Below are 22,714 nucleotides of genomic sequence, written 5' to 3' on the forward strand. Positions count from 1 at the left end.
AGGATGTTTAAATAACCACCCTCCATTCGTTGGCACTGATCAAGTATCAGACTTGCAGTTCGATCAAAGGGTTGTCATGTGGGAAAACAAATTGGTGCTGCCTTTACAAGCTAAGGGATTATGGTCAAACTTTGACTAGATGCATGTACATACATTAAATACATGTCTCAATCTAAAGGATTATGAATTTGAAACAAAGTGAGTACTGCCTTTACAAGCCAAGGGGTTTTTCAACCTTATGAACTGGCAGAAAACTTGGGAAATGTCACTTGAGAAATAAATCTAACTTATGGAAAAAGAAAATACAACTTAAATCAAAACTTGTATTGCATCAAACATTGTTTATACAGCCAAACATGAATACTAATACAAATACAGGTTGCCAGGACTTGCATGAAAATGGAAGCAGTATACTTGCTAGCAAACATCACTGAAGGACACTTCACTTTGCAGTGGGTAGTATTTAATTTACCTGTAATGTTTTCAAATTATTAAAATCGAAATAACTGTAGATATCTGACTGTTGTTAGTTAGTTGCGTTGTTTTTAACCCAATTATGAAGCACATGATAGGCAGTACATGGGGGCCAATATATTTGGTGGACCAGGGATAAACCCCAGGAAGAACCAGCAACCCTGGCTAGCTTTCTTACTTATCCACATTGGCCGAGTCCAAGACTTGAACTTACATAGAGGTGAGATGTCACTGGTCTATCAAAGGGAAGCACCTGCCACATGGGGCCCTGATGCAAGTATTGTGTAATGAATACCATCAAGAAATGGATAAATACAGTGCATGTACGTGTATGTACACATTTCTGAATTAGAATAATGGCATGAAAGCATTATTTATCATACTACAAACATCTTGCATTTGCAACATTAACAGTAGATTTATCAAATGCTTGGTTTTTCATGCTTATAAGACATCTCCCTTACTCTGCACGAATTAAATTTTCTGCATATGAAAGCTTGACTTATAAGTGATTATATATGGTATGTACCCATCATATGTACATGAAACTGAATTATATATTATTTTGTATAGGCTAGATGTTCTTTTGAATCTGTTTAATAAAACTTCTCAGTTACATTGATAAATTGCATTAGTATTCTTTGCTTTCTATTCCTGTTGTTTACATTAGTTATCTCTTGATTCAGATATCATACCAGTGATAAACAACATTGTTAAAACTCTATTAGATTTTAAAACATGTTTAGAGAGACATACGGGGACTAAAAAAATTATCTAACTGAAATATTGTTGTTTTATGCTTTTGATTGAACTTGCTGACTGTATGCAGATAAAAGCGATCAATCTTTTTTATGTGCAGTCGAAAATTTGTTTCTTACAGGGGTTTTAGCTAAAGTTTTACCAGAGTACCTTAGTAAGTGGACAACAAGAAGAGTTGAAGCTGGTACGTTGAATTTTTTTAAAATACAAATTGCAAAGGAGCCAAGGATTAATACAAATTGCAAAGGAGTCAAGGATTGCTCATGTTCCATTCTCAACATTACATTTTCCATTTTGTACAAGTTTTGCACACTATTTTGGGTAGTTGTTTTCTGTATTCATACAATCCTAAGATTTTGTGATACTATATTTACTTGTACATTTTTTAAATAGACAATATATTTGTTTGAAAAAGGAACATCAATGAAGTGGTTATCTATATTGATACCTGACTTATATGTCTCAAAATAAAGGATGCCTGCCATAGAGGTTTATGGACTGATGTTTTTAATTTTCATAACATTTCTGCTTCTATGTAAAAGATGTCTGGGGTCCCTTCAGCCCTCTTATGTACTGGTTTTACTTGGATAGAGGTTCCTACATGAGATGGTTTTATGATATTGTCGACAAAGAGTGATTTAACATTTTTGGGAGATGTAGAAATATAGAAAGTTGTTTATTTTCATGGTGACAAACAAAATTGGAGCATTTCTGACCCAACCTGAAATGTTATTTATAACATCTTTCGAATTACTCTCAACTCCACAATACTTTAAGAAAGGTCGAGATTTGACCAGGGGTAAAAACAAACCAATCAATTGTATTATTGTAATTTCTCTGGTGCATCAGCATTTTCCACTAGACAAAATAATATGACATTGGTGTCAAGTTAATGTGAGATGTTGACCATGGTTAAAAACAGATATTCGCTGTCTTATTTATAGAGAGTAGGATTGGTTACTGCTTGCACATGGCATGCCTAGTAATTAATGTTGCCCATTGCAGTCTCAAATACTCATTATTCTTAGAAACATTGAAAGTGATTTATTTATTTATTTATCTTTCAAGTGCTCCATGGAAGCAGAAAACATATATTTCATGTCCTTTCTTTAGTTCTGTTTTGTGTGATGCATGCTGAGAACACTAATGAAATGTTTTCATTAAACAAAGTAGAGTTCTAATCCGTTGCATTTTTTAATTCAGTGTTTGATGCATGGATAACAATTTGACGACATTTATTTTCACAAATAATAAATTTGATTGGATTTAATTTTGTAGTTGCAATCTGACTAAATTCTCATAATTGTTCCATTTCTAATATAATATTACCTATACTGTCTGCTTTTAAAAATAGAATGCAGACCATTACAATTATAAAATTTGTTGTCAAATAAAAATGGTTCAATTTTTGAGTGACCTTCAGTTTATTTTTTCTCTATGTAACATGACATGAAAGCAATAGTAGATAAAAGACTTTGGCAGAAACTATAAAAGACTATATTTTATAATATATACATATAAAACCTCTTTAACTTGATACAGTTGGGACAAAATATTTTCACTTTTTTTTCGAGATGGCAGTATACAGAGGTCTGATTAGTACTTAAATTGCCATATTGGGACCAAATAATTTGACTGAAAATGGGGCTGGATTAAAGAGGGACATTTATGGAAGTTCCACTCTGCAATATATATAATTATTTTGTTATTAATTTTTAATTGTTTTTCAATATTATTTGCTTAATTTACTTGTATTAAATACACAATGTATTGGTCTAACTCACTACACGAATAATTTACTAAACATAGTCTCATATAAGTCATAATAGGATTTATTTATTTATGTATATATTATGTAATTCAGTTGCCATCCTCATCAGAATATTTTGTCAAATTTTAGAGAATGTGAATGTGATTCCAAACCAGTCTATTGAGACTGTCTCATATGAAAATGGGCAGGTTGCTCTTGGACTATCCAGTGGAATTACAGTAAGTTTTTTATTATCAGTAATCAATTGAGATCTTGAATTTTATTTATTTTTTATCTTAAACAATGGCAGATTAAATGATTCCCATTAAATTGCTGGATCAGATTTTGTATAACAATCCAGATTAGGGAGAGTGTTGCTTAAACTAATATTTCTGTATAGCCAGGGACTTTAAAGATTGTTTGTTGTACCAAAATTGTTGTTGTATTTTATTAATACTTTTTACATTTAAATCAGTTACATCAGTCTCAAATTATTCAAGAACCAGATGAAGTGAAATCATTCAATGTAAATCATAGAGCATTATTCTGACAACTTGATATGATTTCTGATCAGACTTGCACCATGAGAAGGGCAGGATTATACAAAAGGGCATTATAATGAGGGACAACTGCAGTTACAAAGGTAGGGTTGTACAAAAGTGCATTATAATGAGGGACAACTGCAGTTACAAAGGTAGGATTATATAAAGGCATTATAATGAGGGACAACTGCAGTTACAAAGGTAGGATTACACAAAAGGGCATTATAATGAGGGATAACTGCAGTTACAAAGGTAGGATTATACAAAAGGGCATTATAATGAGGGATAACTGCAGTTACAAAGGTAGGATTATACAAAAGGGCATTATAATGAGGGATAACTGCAGTTACAAAGGTAGGATTTTAATGATGTGCTCTGTTATACCATAGATATTTGCTTGTAAGTTTAATCCAACTGCAAAACAACATAGACCCTGATTTGCCATCACTTAATACAGTGTCAGATCAAGATCTGTGTTCTTTGTTCTACCAGTTACTCCTTACAGACTGTATAGCTCTTGAACTACTGACACATTATGTTATGGCAGATGTGGGTCTGTGCATTTTGCAGTTGATTTCGACATATAAGTGAGTATAAACGACATATTACAGATAAAGGTTTGTATAATGTTTTAAAAGTGAAACATAAAATTGTCTAATGCAACATTACTTAATACTTTGTTATTGTATATACACAAGGTCCAAGCTGATACATTAAAGATTGACATTTCACATACTTTGGATCATTAAAATAAATAACTACTCCAGATGATCATAAAAATTCCTATTTTATGCAAAATTTGTATAAAAAATAATTAATTTATGAAGCTTGCTTGTGAAGTAATGTCAAAAGTCTTTTACTTTTATCTGACATTTTTTGTATGCATTTTACAGAATTGGAACATCTTTACATTTTTTAATTTTTTTTATATATTTTTTATCTTGTATTTATTTATACATTTATTTGGAATTTTGTTGTGAAATTCAATTTGTTTCACTTTACCTTTTATTGGTACTACAATGCCATGCTTTTGTTGAGGTGACACAAAAAACAAACACACATGTGTACTAAATCACCTCATCAGATTTAGATTTTGGTAAAATATAGTTCCAGTATTATTTGCTTTTGTTCAGCTCATGTCATTACAAAGTAGATACGTGTATTTTGATGATTATTTTTCAAACTTATGTGTCTAAATTTATCTCTCACCCAAAACCTCAGGGTCAACTTTCAGAAGAGGGCTGAATGTTATAATGCTTCAGTATGCTGATTAAGATAAGATAATTTGTCATTGCTTTCTGCTGATACAAGGTCACTGTTCCCATCACATCAATAAAATGAAAGGACCAATATCAGTGACATAGCAACCACCCAAGCAATCCCAACAGCTCTCAGGGAATGGATGTAGGTAGGCCCAGTATGGGTCCAGAATTTCTATCAAATAACTTTGTTCTTATTCAGAGGGGGCCACATAATGAGGTTGTGGCAGAATTTATCGCTATGCCACTGAGTAGTATATGAAGCTAATGCATTGTACAGATATTTGATGCATCTATTGGACCCATACTCCACATGCTGTTTATGATATTCACAATTAATCAGTTCAGTATTGTTAATGTCTGTCTGTTTGTCCATTTACCCATTATTGACTCTGGGGAAAAACTCCAAAGCTGTTTCAGATATTTCTTTTTAAGTTTTGCTTATTTTATAATCTAATAATTGAGTGGTATAAATATTTTTTTGCTATTCACAATTCTTCAGCTTCAGTATCTGTTCAATTTTGTCTTTCTGTCAGTTAATCTTAAATCTTTGATTTTCGCATTAATTTCTGGAGCACAACTCGTGATGTCACTTCCTTGTATATTTTGTACATATTAACTTGCCATATATATTTTTGACAGATCATTCAGTAGACATTTTGGCAGGGTGGGGAGTGTAGATGAAAACTATGTTTTCTTTGGTATATTTTATTTCCTTGTTTGTATTGCATGGGGAAATAGCCATCCATTTGTCTGTTGGAAGCATAACTCCTAAATGTTCAAGGTATTTAAACCAAACATGCTACATATGTCAAGCAGGTTGTGTAGATTTGCTTTATGATACTTAGAATTTTCCAAATTTAATTTTTTTTCTGTTGCCATAGAAACAAAGTGTAGCATAATCAGTGCATAAATTGACAGTGTTGCACCTCAGGGTACTAGCATAAGTAGTGAATAAATTGATAGTATTGTAATAGTATTGTACCATGGGATACAAATATAAGCAGTGTAAACCAATCTCATTTTTATTCGTTGATGTATCTGCATTGAATAAACAGAGAAAATGTGAGATTTGAGAATGGATGAGCTTAGAATATCATACTGTAATTGAGAGAGCTGGACCCTAGGTATCTTCACAAGCCAGCATGATTTGTAATTTCTAGATGACTCTTATATGTAATCAGTTTGCTTACAAATATTTGTTGTTGCATGGCAGCTAAAGACAGATTATATAGTGGTAGCAGTTGGTCTGGAGCCCAACACAGAACTAGCCAAGACATCAGGACTGGAGATAGATGATATTCATGGTGGTTACAGGGTCAATGCTGAAATGGAAGCAAGGTCTAATATATGGGTGGTGAGTAACTACATAATTATCCATTGTGAGGTTCCATGTTATGTAATTGCCCTTTGTATGGACCCATATCAAGATGGAGGAGCTTTTTAGTAATTTCTTTTCCTGTTGACACAGGTTTTTGATTTCTTACAGGTGGCTTCAGATAGCTGTAGATCGAATTTCTACTAGCCTGATTAGCTTTACATTTAGCTGAAATTACATTTTTGTATTTAATAAATTTTACCGTGTAGCAGTTGGATAAAAATGACAGTGATTGATTTGTTACGGATGAATACTGATTTTGAACCAAATGCATGCATATTTCATCAGAAGATTGATATTTGATGTTGCCGGTTTGATGAATATTGACACTGGAAATATGTAAGCTAGTCCAGTCATTGTTTTTTTAATTTTATTTGTAGTCTTTTTGAAATAACTGGAAATGACTATATATTTTATGATTGCATTAGTTTGTAATCAAGCTTATGGGTTGCAACTATGTAGACTTAATTCATTTAATGCAAAAACATAATATTTATTATTTTCTTCTTTGACCAGGCAGGTGATGCATCTTGTTTCTATGACATTCAGCTGGGTCGGCGGCGTGTTGAACATTATAATCATGCCAGAGTCAGTGGTCAGTTGGCAGGAGAGAACATGACAGGAGCTGCTAAACCATATACGTACCAATCATCATTCTGGTATGAGGTTCTTCCTGAATTTAAATAACACACAATACACAGGTTCAATAGACACTTTATTATACATATAAAATAATCTTTGGCATAACGGGGGCAAGTCCTGTCACAGCACACTGCACCAGCCTAGCTCTGAATTGTTTGTTCTATAGGAATGACGCAGGAAGAGAGACTTGTGGGAGTTTGTAGGGTTGTGAAGTGTGTCCGACACCATCCCTGGGTGCCATGTATATTTCAGTGGAAGAGCCCAGAAAAGATAAACCCAGTCAACTACTGTGACATAAGGAGAGACTTATGACATCAAACAAGAACTACACACTATAAATAATTCACTTGCAGAAAGTTGTTATATTTAAGAATAAGAAAGATTTGTCATTAATTTTAACTTTAACCCATCAATCCTTAAATTTTCACATCAGCTGGCACCCATCCAGTTCTGATCAATAATTTCCAAATCTGCTTTCAGAATAGGCTCATTACTTAGGTGGCGCTCACCAGATAATATGTACTTTTGAGAGAGTGACATATGTAAGGTGAAGTAGTTCGCATTTAAAACATGCACAGTGGAGAGAATGTTTGCATACCTCTATGCTACATTAATGTAATGTGGATGATATTTCTTTTGGATATTGTACTTTTGGAAATTTTACATGATTTAAGCACACTGCTAACTAAAATGACAGCTCCCTTGTGTTAAAAAATCAGGCTGAATTAGTCTAAAGTACACTATACATAGCAGCTATTAAAATAGGGCAAATGAATTTTGCCAGACTAGACAATACCAGCTTCTGAAAGTGCAATGAATGAATTACCAAATATATAAAATGTAAAAAAAGTTATCGGCTCTTTTTTATACAATTGACCTCTGAAGTTCAGGAAGTGAAAATGACCAAGTAGAGCTAGCACTTTTTTGAAAGGTGCACATTTGAAGTAAGGCCAAGCTGTATACTCTATAACCCATAGTACACCCATCAATCATACACCAAAATAAAGGGAATTAAAGGTTCTTTGCATTATGCCTAAGATATACAAGGTCTTTTTTAAATAGCCGGTATAACCAGTGAGGAAAGCCGGGGAAATTCTTTTTCTTTAAAATCCTAACCCTATGCAAAATGCGAAACTGTATAGCACCACCTTATAGGTTACCTTCTGTACTTGCTTATAAGTCCAGTCCAACTGCAAACTGCACAGACCCAGATATGATCTCACATTATGTGCTGGCAAATCAGAGTATTTGCCATTTGTGAGGAGTAATTAGTAGAGCAAACTACACGGACACAGAAATGCCAGCATATTATGCAGATCTAGATCTGTTCAGTTTGCATTTTTACAATGCTGTAATTTATTTTTATTACTGTATTTACTAAATTGTAAGTCGAGTATAACAGCAAAACTGTACAAACCTACCTCTCCTGTTACATAATGCACAACCAGATCTGGGTCTATGCAGTTATGAGTAATCAGTTGAACAAACAACATTGACCCTGATCTGCCAGTGCATTATGTGATTAGGATCTGTTATCTATGCAATTACTTCCTCATCCCATGTTACAAACAATGATATATATATATATATATATATATATATATATATATATATATATATATATATATATATATATATATATATATATATATATATAAACCTGTTATGAGAGACCGGCCCTTGTGCCAACAAAAGGTGGTCTCTCATAGCAGGTTTTTACAAAAAGAACAGTTTCCAAGGTCCAGTTTCAGAACAATTTAAAGAAAAATAACCACAATCACTGTACATATATTCTATTCTTTCTTAATAGTTCTTGCTAAAATATATGTATGCATTCATCTAAAAACAAAATTATATAGCAGTAAAGATATACTTCTATCATTAAACATGAAATCACATTTACATTTGAAGATTACATATTTTAGCATATGAAATTGTTTTTTAATTACTCCTTTTCCTATATAACAACCTAAGTTTGTTTTACCAACGTTTAGACTGCTTTTTTGCAAGTGGTCTGCTCTTTTTCACTTCTTTCAGTTACAATAATTCTTTTCTCCAGCATTAAAATTTATCTCTTTTTAGTTTGAGCTTTGTCCATAGCTTTTAAAGGTTCTAGGAGTTAAAATTATTAGTGCTCAGTTGTAATATTGAGGGTAAAGACAATTTTGACTGGGCTTTGGGGAAAATATGAAAAATGTATACATGTGCACTGCATATCTAATAATTAATGAAATAAAAGAAACAATTATCTCATCCTGAAACAAGACCATTTACTCAGAGACAGAAGTCAATGGCTTCATTCAATGAAGACATGCAGGGACTAACTCTATAAACAAAGTGTGTAACCTGGTCATACCAGCTTGAATAGACAACAGCTTTGTGGTTGGGATGGAATCACTTAACATCGGGGGAAAAAACAAAAAACATCAGTCTTGAACACTATCAATCAATTCCTGCAAATGATTCTTTCTTGCTGGTTTAATAGACACTGACAGTATTCACTCCCAGGCAATATGGATTAAGTTTAAAGACAAAAAATATACGTGACCACTACATCAGCCTGAGCACTAAAATGGCAATTTGTGACATGTACATTAGCCTGTAGCATCTATCACCGTTAGCCACAATCCGTTTTATTATTATTATATTCCTTTTTGATCAGAACAATCGTTACTAATCAAGCCGTCATTGTAACAATTGATTAGATATAGGTCAGTGGTGTCTGCCTGTGTTCTTGGGATATGATCATTCATAGGGATGCTGGGTCCTTCTGTAAGGCCGGGAAGCAGGCTAAGTGCAGGAACAATTAGTGTGCTTCCCTGCTTCATATGCTCCATGCATTTCTCACTCGTATACAAATAGCAGCAAACAACGCAGGGAGCATATGAAGCAGGTAACCAGACTAGGGAATAATCAATTCAAAAATGTTACTTAAATCTTGGTACATACACCATTTTGTATTTAAAATAATTCTCGTTCCATTTACTCCATTTTCCCATTGCTACAGAATATTCTTCTTATTTTTTATGATCTTGTCTTTTTGAGTCTTCCCAACATAAAATTTTTCAGCAAGTGAACTCGCCTCATTGTTGTCGAGTTGAATAACTTTTATTTTTCTTCTAAAGTATTATTTCTTCGGTTATGTAATGACATATTAAAGTTTTGTAATGATTTATTCCTATGTGGCTTTTTGTACAGTACTGCAATTTAATTTTGCAGATGAAACATCTGTAAACGAAATGCCTTGTTAAACAGGAAGTTATACTTGAACTGTCACATGATTTTTTCAGTCTTTGTTTGGTACCTTATTTTGTTCAATGTTAATTGTTTCTCTTTGTGTGTAGGTGGGAGAGTGTTAATCCACAATATCTATTTTTAGTCTGTCTGACCATGATATGATCTTGACAATTGCGTCGGTCATAACTCAATTTAAAAAAAAATCTGCTGTGTGAAGCCCAAAGCTCTATCAAAGCACTGATGACCCCATTTCTATCTGACCATGTTATGATCTTGACAGTTAGAAACGTCTGGTTGTAATCGTTGATTAAAAAAAAAATCCGCTGTGTAAACCCAAAACTCTATCCAAACACGGCTGACCTCATTTCCTGCAGACGTTGGCGTTAATGATATAATAATAACCTGAGTGGTACATGTACTTTAGCCAACACTTCTTTCAGTAACAAAACCCTGACATCCAGAAACAGACATCGGAAACGATAATCGGATTACTTACCTAACATAAATTTTGGTTCTGGACAATAATAATAAAATGTGGCCGCTTGTGAGGGGTAAATTTTACATTTGTGCACTAATATGTTGGTCGCTGGTCATTTTAGAAGGGTGGCCTTTCTTGAGGGGTACTTTTGAAAACAAACTTGTCAGTGCCAAGGGATTCTGGCCATAAAGAGTAGGTGGCCACTGGTTGGTGGGGGTGCTGTTCATGAGGGGACCACTGTATATATATAACAATTCAATAGGCCAAGATTTTGGAAGAAAAATTGGCAGTAAATTGAGCTCAGAAAGTTGTTACTTGTAGTAATCCTTGTTAAGGATCAACACTCATATATAATTTCCTGACCTGCTTATTAGAGGGGATTAGCACCTGCATATCAGCTGACATAAAAAACATCGTATACTCATGCACAAAATACTTCTCAATTTTCTTATATGAGCGATATTGCTTTTGTAAACAGCTGCCATGTTGTTCACATCAATGTCTGCTGTTGATAACACACTTTCCCAGCAAAATAAAATTCTTTTACTGATGTACTGTTACAGCATCTGTTGTTGTTGTCGGGGTTTAACGCCATTTTTTCAGCACACGATAGGCTATATATGGTGGCCAGTATTAATGGTAGAGGAAGAACCCAGGAAAACCCCAGAAAGAACCACCGACCCACGAGGAGCTACTGGCAAGCTTTCTCACATACCCACATTGGCTGAATCTTAGACTCGAACCGCCGCAGACAGATGTGAGATGGCAGTGATCCGTAACAAAGAGCGCTTTAGACCACTCAGCCACTCAGGGCCCCTTACAGCATCTGTTTGGGTTTCTTAAAGAAGTAATCACTTGTTTGGATTCACACTTTGTTTTCTGTTTCCTGGTTCAACATTTTGCTTTCTTACTCCTGGTTATCTTGATATACTAAATCATGGTACCAAATTACAGGATCAGTGTAGCTGTTGTAAAATGGTTCAAGTCGATGTTAAATTAATCCAGATAATTTCATTTCAGTTTTTTTTCTCCCTTAAATGCATTCCCCAATCACATTACATTAGAAATATTAGCCTATTACCTCACAAATCCAGCCCTACTGAAAAATGAAAATCATCTTATCCTATCAAACTATAGACGAAGGGCAATAACTCTTGTTCATTACCTCCCTTGCCACTGCCAGGTGTCGCTAATTTTTAGCTTTGCTGCTGTACTGATAACACTGTACATTTTACCTCCAGAATTCAAGCCATTTTAGTGTTAAGACTGGACCATCCAATTTTCATTTTGGATTTATTGTTTGGGACAATCATTCTCCTGCAGGTTATATACATTATTTTTACAATTTCTGCCAAATTTGAGGACTTTGTCTCCATTACACCATTGAACTAATCTTGTCATTTATGAGTTAGCATGACATTGACTACTTTCCCTTGCTAAATAACAGAGTTGTTTTTAGTGAGTTATTAAATGCTGCTGTGCTAATTTGTGCTGTTTCCCTTGTGTCGTTTCAGTGAAATTGTTGACTAAATTTATGAAATGCATAGCTTCAGAGCATAATGTAGACAAAGTATATGTAACAGGTGATCAGGGGAAGTATGGGCTACAGAATGAGCTAGTTAGTAACATTCAGAACTGCTAATTTATGCTTTGTTTTCTCTCATGTTGTTTAAGGAGAAATGTCTCCGGATTGCATGAAATGCAAGTTCAAAGCAGTCATCATACTATGCTTGAGATTTCAGTGAGCCATTCCAATGGCTGGTACTGGTGATAGCTGAACTGTCTTCTATATCATCAACATCCAGGCCAACCACATGCTGGGCAAACCACCTAGCAGTTCCAGCAGTACCATACTTTTCAAGGTTCACTGCTTATCCACAAGGGAGAACTAGTGACATTTTCAAGGAGGATGGAGTCATGGATGCCACATAGTATCACTTATCCAGGTCTGCAAGCGGACCCATATTGGGACTTGACTCAGTGTGACAAAGCTCCTTTAAATCAACCATCCTCAGATCCGACCATGGAATGGACTGAATTTAGCTTTAAGGCCACAGTCAAGGAAGTTTATAGGATGTTGGCAGCTTCAGAATGCCCTCCAGCCTTTACAGTACTATAAGTTAAAGCATCTGTAGATTTCAATGAGGAGCAAGAGACACCATTCTTCCGACTCTTTCCCCAATCAGCTACAATTAAGTTTATAAATGACTGGCTTTTGGATAGAATCGGTGATGCATGAAATTCCAGGACTTCTCAAAAAGCCAAGATCCAGCAACAATCTCATTTCATCCTCAATGTTAAATTTGATGTCATTAGCAATCTTCCAACCAACTGGGAAGCAATGGCCAGGATTGCTAGGGTCATTAACCAAGTAACTCACCATCCCATGGTCAGTGCCTTGACAAATTTGGCCAACTTAGGTCTTTTACAACGTGATGCATGTCTGTGGTCCATATCGCTCCAACCTCATCATACACTCTTTTTACAGATGACCCATTTGGGTCACTGTTGCTTTATGGAAGAAGAATTGAAGAAGTTTGGAGGCAGACAGCTCAGGAACTGACACTCCAACTCGCTGCTCAACACACACAGGCATTTGGTAACACTCAGCCCACACCAGTGAGAAGGGATGTTAAGCAGCCTTAGGACAAGTTATCGTTTCATTCAGATTGTACACCAATATCGATCCCAACCCAATACCAGGAGACAACAGTCTAACCAACCTAAGAGGTAATCATACAGAGGTGGTAGGAAACCAGATTCTCTGCCATCAAGCCTCCTAACTGTAAACATTGACCTACCCTCACCACTGCCTGCAGACAGCCTACCAGTGAGCTGCCGACTCCTGAAATTTTGGGCTCACTTGATATCCATATCCCCTCAGAAAAACGATTGGCGATCCTGGTCATTTCGGAGGGGTTTTAGGTTTCATTTACATGACCCCTTCCCCTTTCCACCTCTCCCCTCTTCACAGATGTATCATCAGATCGGGGAAAGGATGCCCTTCTACCACAGGGATATGGTCACTCATTAAAAAAATAGAAGTGGTGGAGATTGTGCAAAGACTACAATCTCCAGGGTTTTGTTCAATGTTATTTCTCATTCACAAAGTGAGACCCATCATCAACTTGAGTCACCATAACCAGTTCATTTCACCTCCAAAATTCAAGAAGGAGATGGCAAGATCAATCTATCTCTCCATCTGATCTGATTGCTGTATGTTTTCACATCCCTATCCACCCCATATCACAGAATTTCTCCGTTTCACTTACCGTGACACAGTTCATTAGTTCCGAATCCTTCACTTTGACCTCAGCATCAATCCTTGGGCTTTTTTCAAGGTTATGGATTGTGTCACCCTGTTCTGATTGATGTCATCTACAAGCATATCTGAACAACATCCTCCAGAAACAAAACATGGTTAGTTATATATCCTACTCCAAAGCAGGAATGGTCTCCTCTCTTAGATCATATAGGCTTTCTAGTGAACTGGGAAAAGTCCAGCCTTTGTCCATCCCAGAATTTGTCCATCTGCCTATGGAATTTTTCACTAACCTGAATTTGAAATGGTTTCCTCATGTTCACATAATCAGATTTGTCAAACTCATCAAGTCTGTTTTCAATAGGTCTTGGATTTCAGCAAGAGGGTGTGTGTAACCTTCAGATTATGCAATGTAGCAATGGAATTTATCCTGCTCTGCCATCTTTTTATGTTCATTGGTGACAACTTACATAGCCAAGTAAACAAAGTTAACAGAGTGTATTCCTTACAATTTAAGTCCATTTTTAAAAAAAAATACTTTTACAAGTTGATGGTGATCATTGTTTTTCAAACTTGCTTTGAAAGCCCTTTTAAGAACTAACAAAATGCAGAAGTAATTTAAATTTCAAAGTCTGTGCTTTTTGAGATACATGACAAGGTTTGCAGATGACAACTTGTAGGATGCCAGTATAGTTTCAGAATTGGTATAAGATTTTTTACAGGTAACTCAAGTTAATAACTAAGTTTGTGGTTTCAATTCCTCTGCAATCTTTTCCAGGTCAGACCTTGGTCCGAAGGTTGCCTTTGAGGCTATCGGTATGGTAGATTCCTCTCTTCCCACAGTAGCTGTGTTTGCCAAGAGCTCAGATGACACATCAGCAGTCAAGGCTGATGAAGGATTGAAATCTGATGCTGTCAAGGTTTGTTTGCCTCTGATACGGACATTAAAAATTTCAAACAGCTGAAAAGCTTTAGTTTTTAATTGTGCTAATATTACAGTGTTTGTGCATTTGTCAAGAAATTTATTCATTTGTACAGTTTACAAAGTATTTTAATAAATAATCAATCTGGCACATATCAGTCTGAGACTGGATTAGTTGAAAGTGGTCACTCTTTAAGGATTTAGGTGTATATGAAGCGTAGCAGCAATGTGATCATTATGTGTATCTATCTAAAGTACATGACCTATGGGTCATGGCGGCATTTGGTACCAGTTATTTCAGTTGTTGGTGTAACCTTTGAGAATTTGATTGCACATACCTTTAAATGATGATGATTTAGTTTATTTCACTCCTTGTCCATCAATATCCTCGAAGATCATTGTATACATGCCCTGAGAAATACATGCATCAAGATCAATCTTAAAGTAAGTGGATATCTTTGGATGAGGTCAACCTCCATTTCAATGCAATATAAATTGGATTTAGTATTATGTACTATGATGATAAATGAAAGAGTGTAAAGGAAAAAATGTGTACTACCCTGCATTGATAATGATAATACCCACTGTCAATTTTCTTGCCCCATTTTAGTTCCAGCAGCTATAGCAATTGATAATTTCCATCTGGAGGTTTTGAATCAGGAATAAATAGATTTTGGTTAAACTGTATAATTAAATCTCTCACAACAATAATTAATATTTTATTTAAGGTCACTAATGAGACCTAGACACATCATTTGGCATAATTAATAGTTTATACACCAAATTTTATATCCACCATAATGTTAAATAAGTGAATGAGCACTCTAAAGATTTCAGTTGATAATGTCACATTAGAGGTTATCTGATTCTTTACTTGGGTGACAGTTGCCTTGATGACCTTTTGACAGGTATAATTTTTCTATTAATTTGTCTTAATAAATGTGATTGGGGAAAATTGTATGTGTTTGAATGGGAGATGATGATTATTGCCAGTTTTAATCCATTTGACATGTAAAGCTCTCCTTTGCTATAACGTGACAGTTGTGGTCCATAACTGCTGACCTCATTATGTGCCACACCATAGTACAGCAAGAAGGATCGAAAATTTGATAAATGTATTTACTTGTAATATTGTCATACATTTAATAGACCAAGTACAATGATTTTAATCAATTATTCAGCAAAGGATATTTCAAATTCAACATTGTTTTTTCTATTTTTAATTATTAATTTTGATAATTTGGATCAGGGGTTCCATAGTATTACCAAGTTATATCCAGAATTGCATTATAATGAAAGGCATTATAATGAGAGAGACCTGTACATAAGTTAAATATGATATGTAATCTTATTTCACATTGCTAACATCTGCACATGCCCCAGTTACTGTAATTTTTAAAGTTCTTTTTATTAAAGTTAGTTCAGTCAAGCAAGATGTCTGCTGATAGTCTGTCTTGTATAAATTTATAACAGGTTCCAGAATCATCTGAGGCCACAGTGACAGCCCCTGATGAGTATGATAAAGGAGTGGTGTTCTACATGAAAGATAAACTGGTCGTGGGAGTCCTGCTTTGGAACCTCCCATACAGACTCACTACAGCTAGACAGGTAAAAATTTTCCTTTAGGCTTGGCTGCTACATGTCTCCACATCATTCTCAGTTACTGTGTATAATTGATTGTAAGATGAGCCCAACTGCAAATGGCACAGACCCAGATCTGCAATCACATAATATGCCGGAAGATCTGGGTTTGTGCCATTTGTTAGGAATAATCAGTAGAACAAACAACATACAACCTGATCTGCAAGCACATTATGCTATGTTAGCATAGCTGCCAACCTCCAAAATAAAAAAATACTGACTTCTTGTGACAAAAATACTGATTTTCAGGAACAAATACTGATTTTTAAAATTTTAATGTATATGTAACTTTTTACAACATATACAACCATCAGTAAAGTAGGACAGTGTTTTACGTAATTATTTAATGTCAAATATGCACGTGTTGTACCATATTCCATTCGGGTGCCCATTCAGAAGGTGCACGAGTGCAACACACTCAGACACATACTTTTTATAGTAGCCTTTTCCACACCTTATTTTTTTCCAATCATTATCAATTTGAATGTATCAACTTTCACTGATGATCTCAATTCTGTGTGATTTTCTTTATTTAACTGTTTTCGTTCTAGCATATGAGTAATCCTTTGCGATTTTACTGTCTGGAAAATGTGTGCGAAATAAATCACCAGCAACACTAGTAACTGAAAGAGGAAGGTTAATTTCCATAAGAAATTTAATAAACTGAATTTCGATCATATTACATCAAGATTCTCTCTGGTATTTATATACGTCGTAAGTTCAGGCTAAGTTGTGTATGATGAAGCAGCAAGCTGATGTTTATTAGCTTTTTCGCACTCTTTATTTCATAGGCGCCCAATAGCAAAATCACGTTACACAACTTGCAAACCATAGCATTTTCTCCCTTACTAGATGGTTTCACAAATCTAAACAAGACAGCACAATTGTCCTTCTAGTTCTGTTTTTTTTTTCTTGTCTTTCCTGGAGAAAATTCTGAATATTCTGCTTTCCTATTCAACATGATTAGAAGTTGAATATTACGAAAATGAGATACAGTGACAGCGGTAACTGTTTATGCAAAATCCAATATGGCAGATAAAGACAGGCATTGTGGCCTCGATTTCGAATGAACCAATCATATTGTAGAACTTTATTCCTATATACATGCGATACATTTCTTTCAGAATGGAACCGAGTGCCCGTTCTAAACTGAAAATTGCAAGGAACTTTTTTAATATTTTTTTAAAAATAAAAAACGTATTTTTTGCCAAAAAAACATACACCCATATTCAGGTCCATAATATGGGACAAATACGGGAAAAATGGGACAGTTGGCAGCTATGTGTTAGATCAGGATCCTTGTTGTTCGCATTTTGACTCGACTTATAAGTGAATATATATGATGTTGTATTGCTGACTAAAATGACTGCTAGTTTAACTTTTTGATGGAAATTTATAAGTACCTAGATTACTCCCAAATAGTATTGCAGTAGATGCTTATTGCTTGTATTTAGGGAAGATGATAACTGATTGGATGTCGAGGGATTCCCTTATGTCTACTGGGGTGTTCTGGTCACTCCCAGTCCCTGACTGGTTACATTACTATTATAACTCATCAGAGGGTATAATTTGGGTTGATTCATATGTTCAGCTGATCACATTGTTACATCAATGAGAGGTTTTTGTACCCCCTTGTCGCTGATGGCACTGGTGAATCTGGTATTGCTACTGTTAAGGTTATGTGACCATTATTGTCGCAACTTGTTGTAGCATCTGGGTTCCAAAATAAATCATTGTCTCATAGCTGTTGGATACATAGAGAAAAGATGATTTTAAAGAGGGGTATAAAAATGAATAAATGACTAGAAACCTCTTGTGAAATTTTTCTCTCTCGATTTACAGATGCTTTGTTCTCTATATTATAGAACAACAAAGTTAATTTCTGCAATGCAGTACATAATACTGCCATGCTATTGTACAAATTATATTTGAAATAAAATCAGCAGGTGTGTGTCAGATGGATAATTGATTTTAAATCACAGTGGAATAATAAGAATGTTCTTAGGTTTGACATATGGTTGGTGTGTAATTTAATATGACTATGACATAGTTCCACCAGGCTTACTATCATGCTCTAAGTAAATTGTATTGCCTTTAGCCTCTAGATATCCAAAACCTCGCTACGAGACAATTGTTTATTTTGGAACCAGGATGCTACAACAACAAGAAACCAGTCAGGGATAAGGTGTGACTAGAACAACCCAGTAGACAGGAGGGAACACCTCCACATCCAATCCGTCAACATCTTCCCTAAGTTTATATTCTATCAGAAGTGAAGGTGACCATCTGCGGGAATCCAATCAGATTCAAAAACCATTGAGAGCCCAATGAGTCTATACGAGAGTGCATCAGTACTTCTATCCAGCTCTTCTACGCGTAGAATTGTCAGTAAAAATGAAATTTTGAACAAAAAGAGAAAAATGGAAGAACCAGTTACAGAACATCCAGAAGTAAAACCTCTGCTACTACCCTCCCAAGCAAGAAAACTTCTTACCAAATTTGTGAAATTAAAAAAAAATGGCTAAGAGGACATTGTACCACTTATAAAGTCATCTGTTTATTCACCTGCACTAATATATAGGTGAGACTAAAAGGAATTCCAAATGAGAACACTTGTAAACATAGATTCCCTGGTGTCTAAGCATTTTAATTTATCAGACCACAACATACATTGTGTTAAATATCATATAATGAAAATTATTGAATCTGATCCAGAGTTCTCCAGTAGCTTTTTTACAAGAAAAGATAGAGAACTTTTTTGGATTTACCAATTATATACTCTACAGCCGGTAGGGATTAACATCTCTGTTTAAATGGGAGTTCAGGCATTTCTAACTTGGCATATTGCTTGTATTGTTTGGAGAAATAAAAAAACATGCAACACATACTATTTATTCACACTGGTAGCCTAATTGTTATGTTGTCTAGACCCTGATTTGGTAATGAAAGGTTAAAATATCAGGTCTTGTTGATTGGTTTTTAATTCACTCAAAATTTGAAATGTTATACAGTAAACTCAAAATGTACGCGTTTCTGACCTGCCCTCATCTTGATTTAAAAAATTAACATTAACAGACAAGCAGAAAAATACACCCTGAAAGATGCTTATTTTGCATATATATGCAAACACATAGCATGGGTTCCCAAGCATGAACTACCATTTGTTCATATGTATGACCATGATGAAGATTTGGCTCCCCATCGATTCGAGTTGCACAAATTCCACATGCACAGGGTTTCTTAGGAATGAAGTATACGCATACATCAGGGGTTTACTGTATATTCTATAGAGATACAAGAATAAGTCTGAGTTTTAAGATTCTTGTTAATACCCAGCTGCTAAAAATGTTTGTGTCGATTTCCGGGTTGATAAAAATCATGAATTTAAAGACACACTCAGTGAACAATGATTTTTCTGTGGAAAGAAAGGTTCCTTTCCCCAATCCTTGAATTGATGCACAAACCAAAATGTCATTTTTTGCAAAACCATGATAGTTTATACCCACAAAAATAAATGATTTCACAGATTTAGTTGAATAGTGTGGCTAAATGTGCTGAGTAACTTGATGAAAAAATAAGGGTTACATAGAACTTTGTGTCTTTTTTGTTTTTGTTTTTAGTTATAGCATTGCAAAATCTCAATGAAAACAAGGGTTCAATAGAACTATGTCTCTTTCTTTATTGGAGTTATGGCATTGCAAAAACTCAATGAAAACAAGGGTTCTATAGAACCTTGTGTCTTTTCTTTTATTGGAGTTAAGGCATTGCAAAAGCTCAATGAAAACAAGGGTTCCATAGAACCTTGTGTCTTTTCTTTTATTGGAGTTAACAAAACAACTATTCAATGGTACCTTGTATCTTGTCTTTGCATTGCAAAAAAACTTGACATTGACTTGTACAGAAACTTGAACATTTTGTTAATGCAGATGAACAGTGCCAACATCAGCATTACACTGTTTTATTTTTCTTGTAAAAAAGGGGTATTAAAACAAGCCTGATGTAATCCAAAGAATCAAAATCATAAAATGAAGTAATTGTGTCTTCTTCATGAATGCACAGAGATAAAGAAGTATTTATCTTGCACAATAGTTACTTCTGTGGGATTCTTGCCTGTACTTGGCTGCCATAAAACCACATCATGCCTTGGTTTTTGGCAAGCTTTTGCTGTTGGGCAGTAAATTTGAGGGAGTGTGGAAGCAGGCATCTCAAGAACTGCCACTTCAGCTTGCCTTGCTCCCAGATTCTGCATTCAGATAGAATCAGTTTCAGCTGCAACACAGGCGATTGGCAACTAAAGGAAAAGAAACCAAATAACACTCGAAGGCAACAGTTTCCTCCTCAATCCAATTTCAGGTGACAAAAAGATCCTAAATTACAGAAGCAGTTTGGAAAAGAGAAAGGAAACAACATTTCTCCTTCCCCAAGCTTCCAAATAACCAACATTGACTTGCCACCCCAACTGTCCACAGAGAGCCTTCCTGTGGGCACAAGACTCCATTTTCAAATCATGTAGATTGATCTGTTTCCCATCAAAGAATGGGTGATCTAAGTTCTTTCAGAGGGTCTTTGGATTTTGTTGTTACAAACAGTTCTCCTTTTTTTGACTTCCCCTTCCTTGACAGATTATACTGTCCAATCAGGAGAAGGCAGAAATTTTACAAAAGGAGATCTGTTCACTACTTGAAAAGCAACAGTAGAGGTAGTTCACAAAACACCCAAGGGTTTTACTTTGGCTGTTTATGGTACCCAAGGTCAACGGGAATCTCTGACCTTTAATAGACTGCAGTCAGCTCAACGTAAACATACACACAACAGAGGTTCAAAATGGAGACAGCAAGATCAATCAGACTTCTCTGAAAAGGATGAGTTTGAATCAGTTTGGACTTAAACTTTGACATCTTTATACCAATTTTTTTGCGAACTCCTGTTCAGCATTAAGTTCAGCCCAAGGGTTTCACCAAGATCGTCTCTCGCTGCTGGCCTCATCAGCATTGATGGCAGCATATTCTGATGACATGCTCCAAAAATACATTACAAGTTTATCTTTTTATCTTTCCTTTTTGAGTCATTTGGGGTTTCTGATGAATTAGGATGAATCAGACCTTATTCCATACCAGCATTTTGTCCACCTGAGAATCGTATCAAACCTCAATCTTGTTTACCTTTTTCAGTTGCACATGACATGGATTATTTGAGTTTGCAAAAGCTACTTCTGACAGAGAGTGGATCATAGCAAGAGAATTTTTGCAATTCCTCAGACTAATCAATACGGTAGCAGATTTGATTCTCAGCGGTGGCCCTTTCATGTACCCTCTGCAAATTGCTTGCCCAATGGCATCCCTTTTCCAGGTATCTAGATCACAGAATCATGATCTCAAAGCATATCTTTCCTGCACCTGTGGTACAACAAAACAATGGCTCACAACAGGAATTTCTTTACAAAAGCCCCAATTACTACCTGTACAGACACCAGCTCATAAGGATGGGGAGCCTATGTATCACCCAGCTTTGATGCAGTCAGTGGTGAATGGGGGCTGCAAGAGTTGCCTTTCCATATCAACATCCTAGAAATGAAAACCCAATAATCTTTCAATAGATTTGTGCATTTTAGGGCCACCAATGATAGATTTCTTTGTGATGAGGTGGAATCACAAACTGCCTACCTTTGTCATACCTGTCTTGGACCTCAAGGCGCAATCACAAACACAGTCCTGATACTGAAATTAATTGAAAAAGTGAGTGCTGAAAATGCAGAGTGATTCTTATAGGTCTTCTAAGGTGGGACAAGTCTTGGGTGAATGATCAGCTCGGCTCGATCAAGTGATAGACCTTTCCAGGAAAACAAACCCCCAAAACCCAATGCACTCGAGCAGCCAAGTGGTCACAGGTGCCTTGACTGAACTGAGAATGTTCAAGAAAAATGTTTAACCATCAGGTAAATGATGTGGATTACACCTCAACAAAAATGTGTGCTACTGGCATTCTGCAATAGACTGGCAATCCATCTGGAAGTGCCCAGGGGCAGAATGGTCAACAGTGTTTACCTTTGCAATCAATGCCATATCACCTCTAAGTGGGTGGGTTCGAGCCTCAGACTCAACCAATGTGGTTATGTGAGAAAGCTTACCAGTAGCTTCTCATGGGTCAGTGGTTCTTACCAAGTTATTCCCAAGTTTTTCGTCCACCTGTTATACTGAATGCCATGTATAGCCTATTTTGTGCTGAAAAATGGCAGTTAAATTAAGAATAACAGGTGGGTCCTGCTGTTCTCTTAGTTTAGGGCCAGAACATTTTGTTTCTGATTTTGATCAGTAGGACCCTATACCACCCAAGCCTACATGAACCATCATTGTTCCAACAACCATGTCTC

The 22,714-nt window shown here is 35.5% G+C and overlaps 1 protein-coding gene across 2 annotated transcripts in view; it reads left to right on the plus strand.

Moving 5' to 3' along the window:
• LOC149798226 (apoptosis-inducing factor 1, mitochondrial-like) overlaps positions 1–22,714 on the plus strand; it is a 93,012-nt gene that overhangs the window by 68,182 nt on the left and 2,116 nt on the right. For both annotated transcript variants that reach the window (XR_016421987.1, XM_089963338.1), the window contains exons 12-17: positions 1,355–1,417; positions 3,134–3,222; positions 6,001–6,141; positions 6,679–6,821; positions 14,560–14,701; positions 16,177–16,311. Coding sequence is in view for 1 of the 2 variants with exons in the window: in XM_089963338.1 (XP_089819464.1) it covers positions 1,355–1,417; positions 3,134–3,222; positions 6,001–6,141; positions 6,679–6,821; positions 14,560–14,701; positions 16,177–16,311 (713 nt within the window). In the remaining variant the exon portion in view is untranslated. The remainder of the gene's footprint in view (positions 1–1,354; positions 1,418–3,133; positions 3,223–6,000; positions 6,142–6,678; positions 6,822–14,559; positions 14,702–16,176; positions 16,312–22,714) is intronic.

The sequence above is a fragment of the Sinohyriopsis cumingii genome, chromosome 6, assembly GCF_028554795.1.
Source record: "Sinohyriopsis cumingii isolate HCF-2022 chromosome 6, ASM2855479v2, whole genome shotgun sequence".
NCBI lineage: Eukaryota > Metazoa > Mollusca > Bivalvia > Unionida > Unionidae > Sinohyriopsis > Sinohyriopsis cumingii.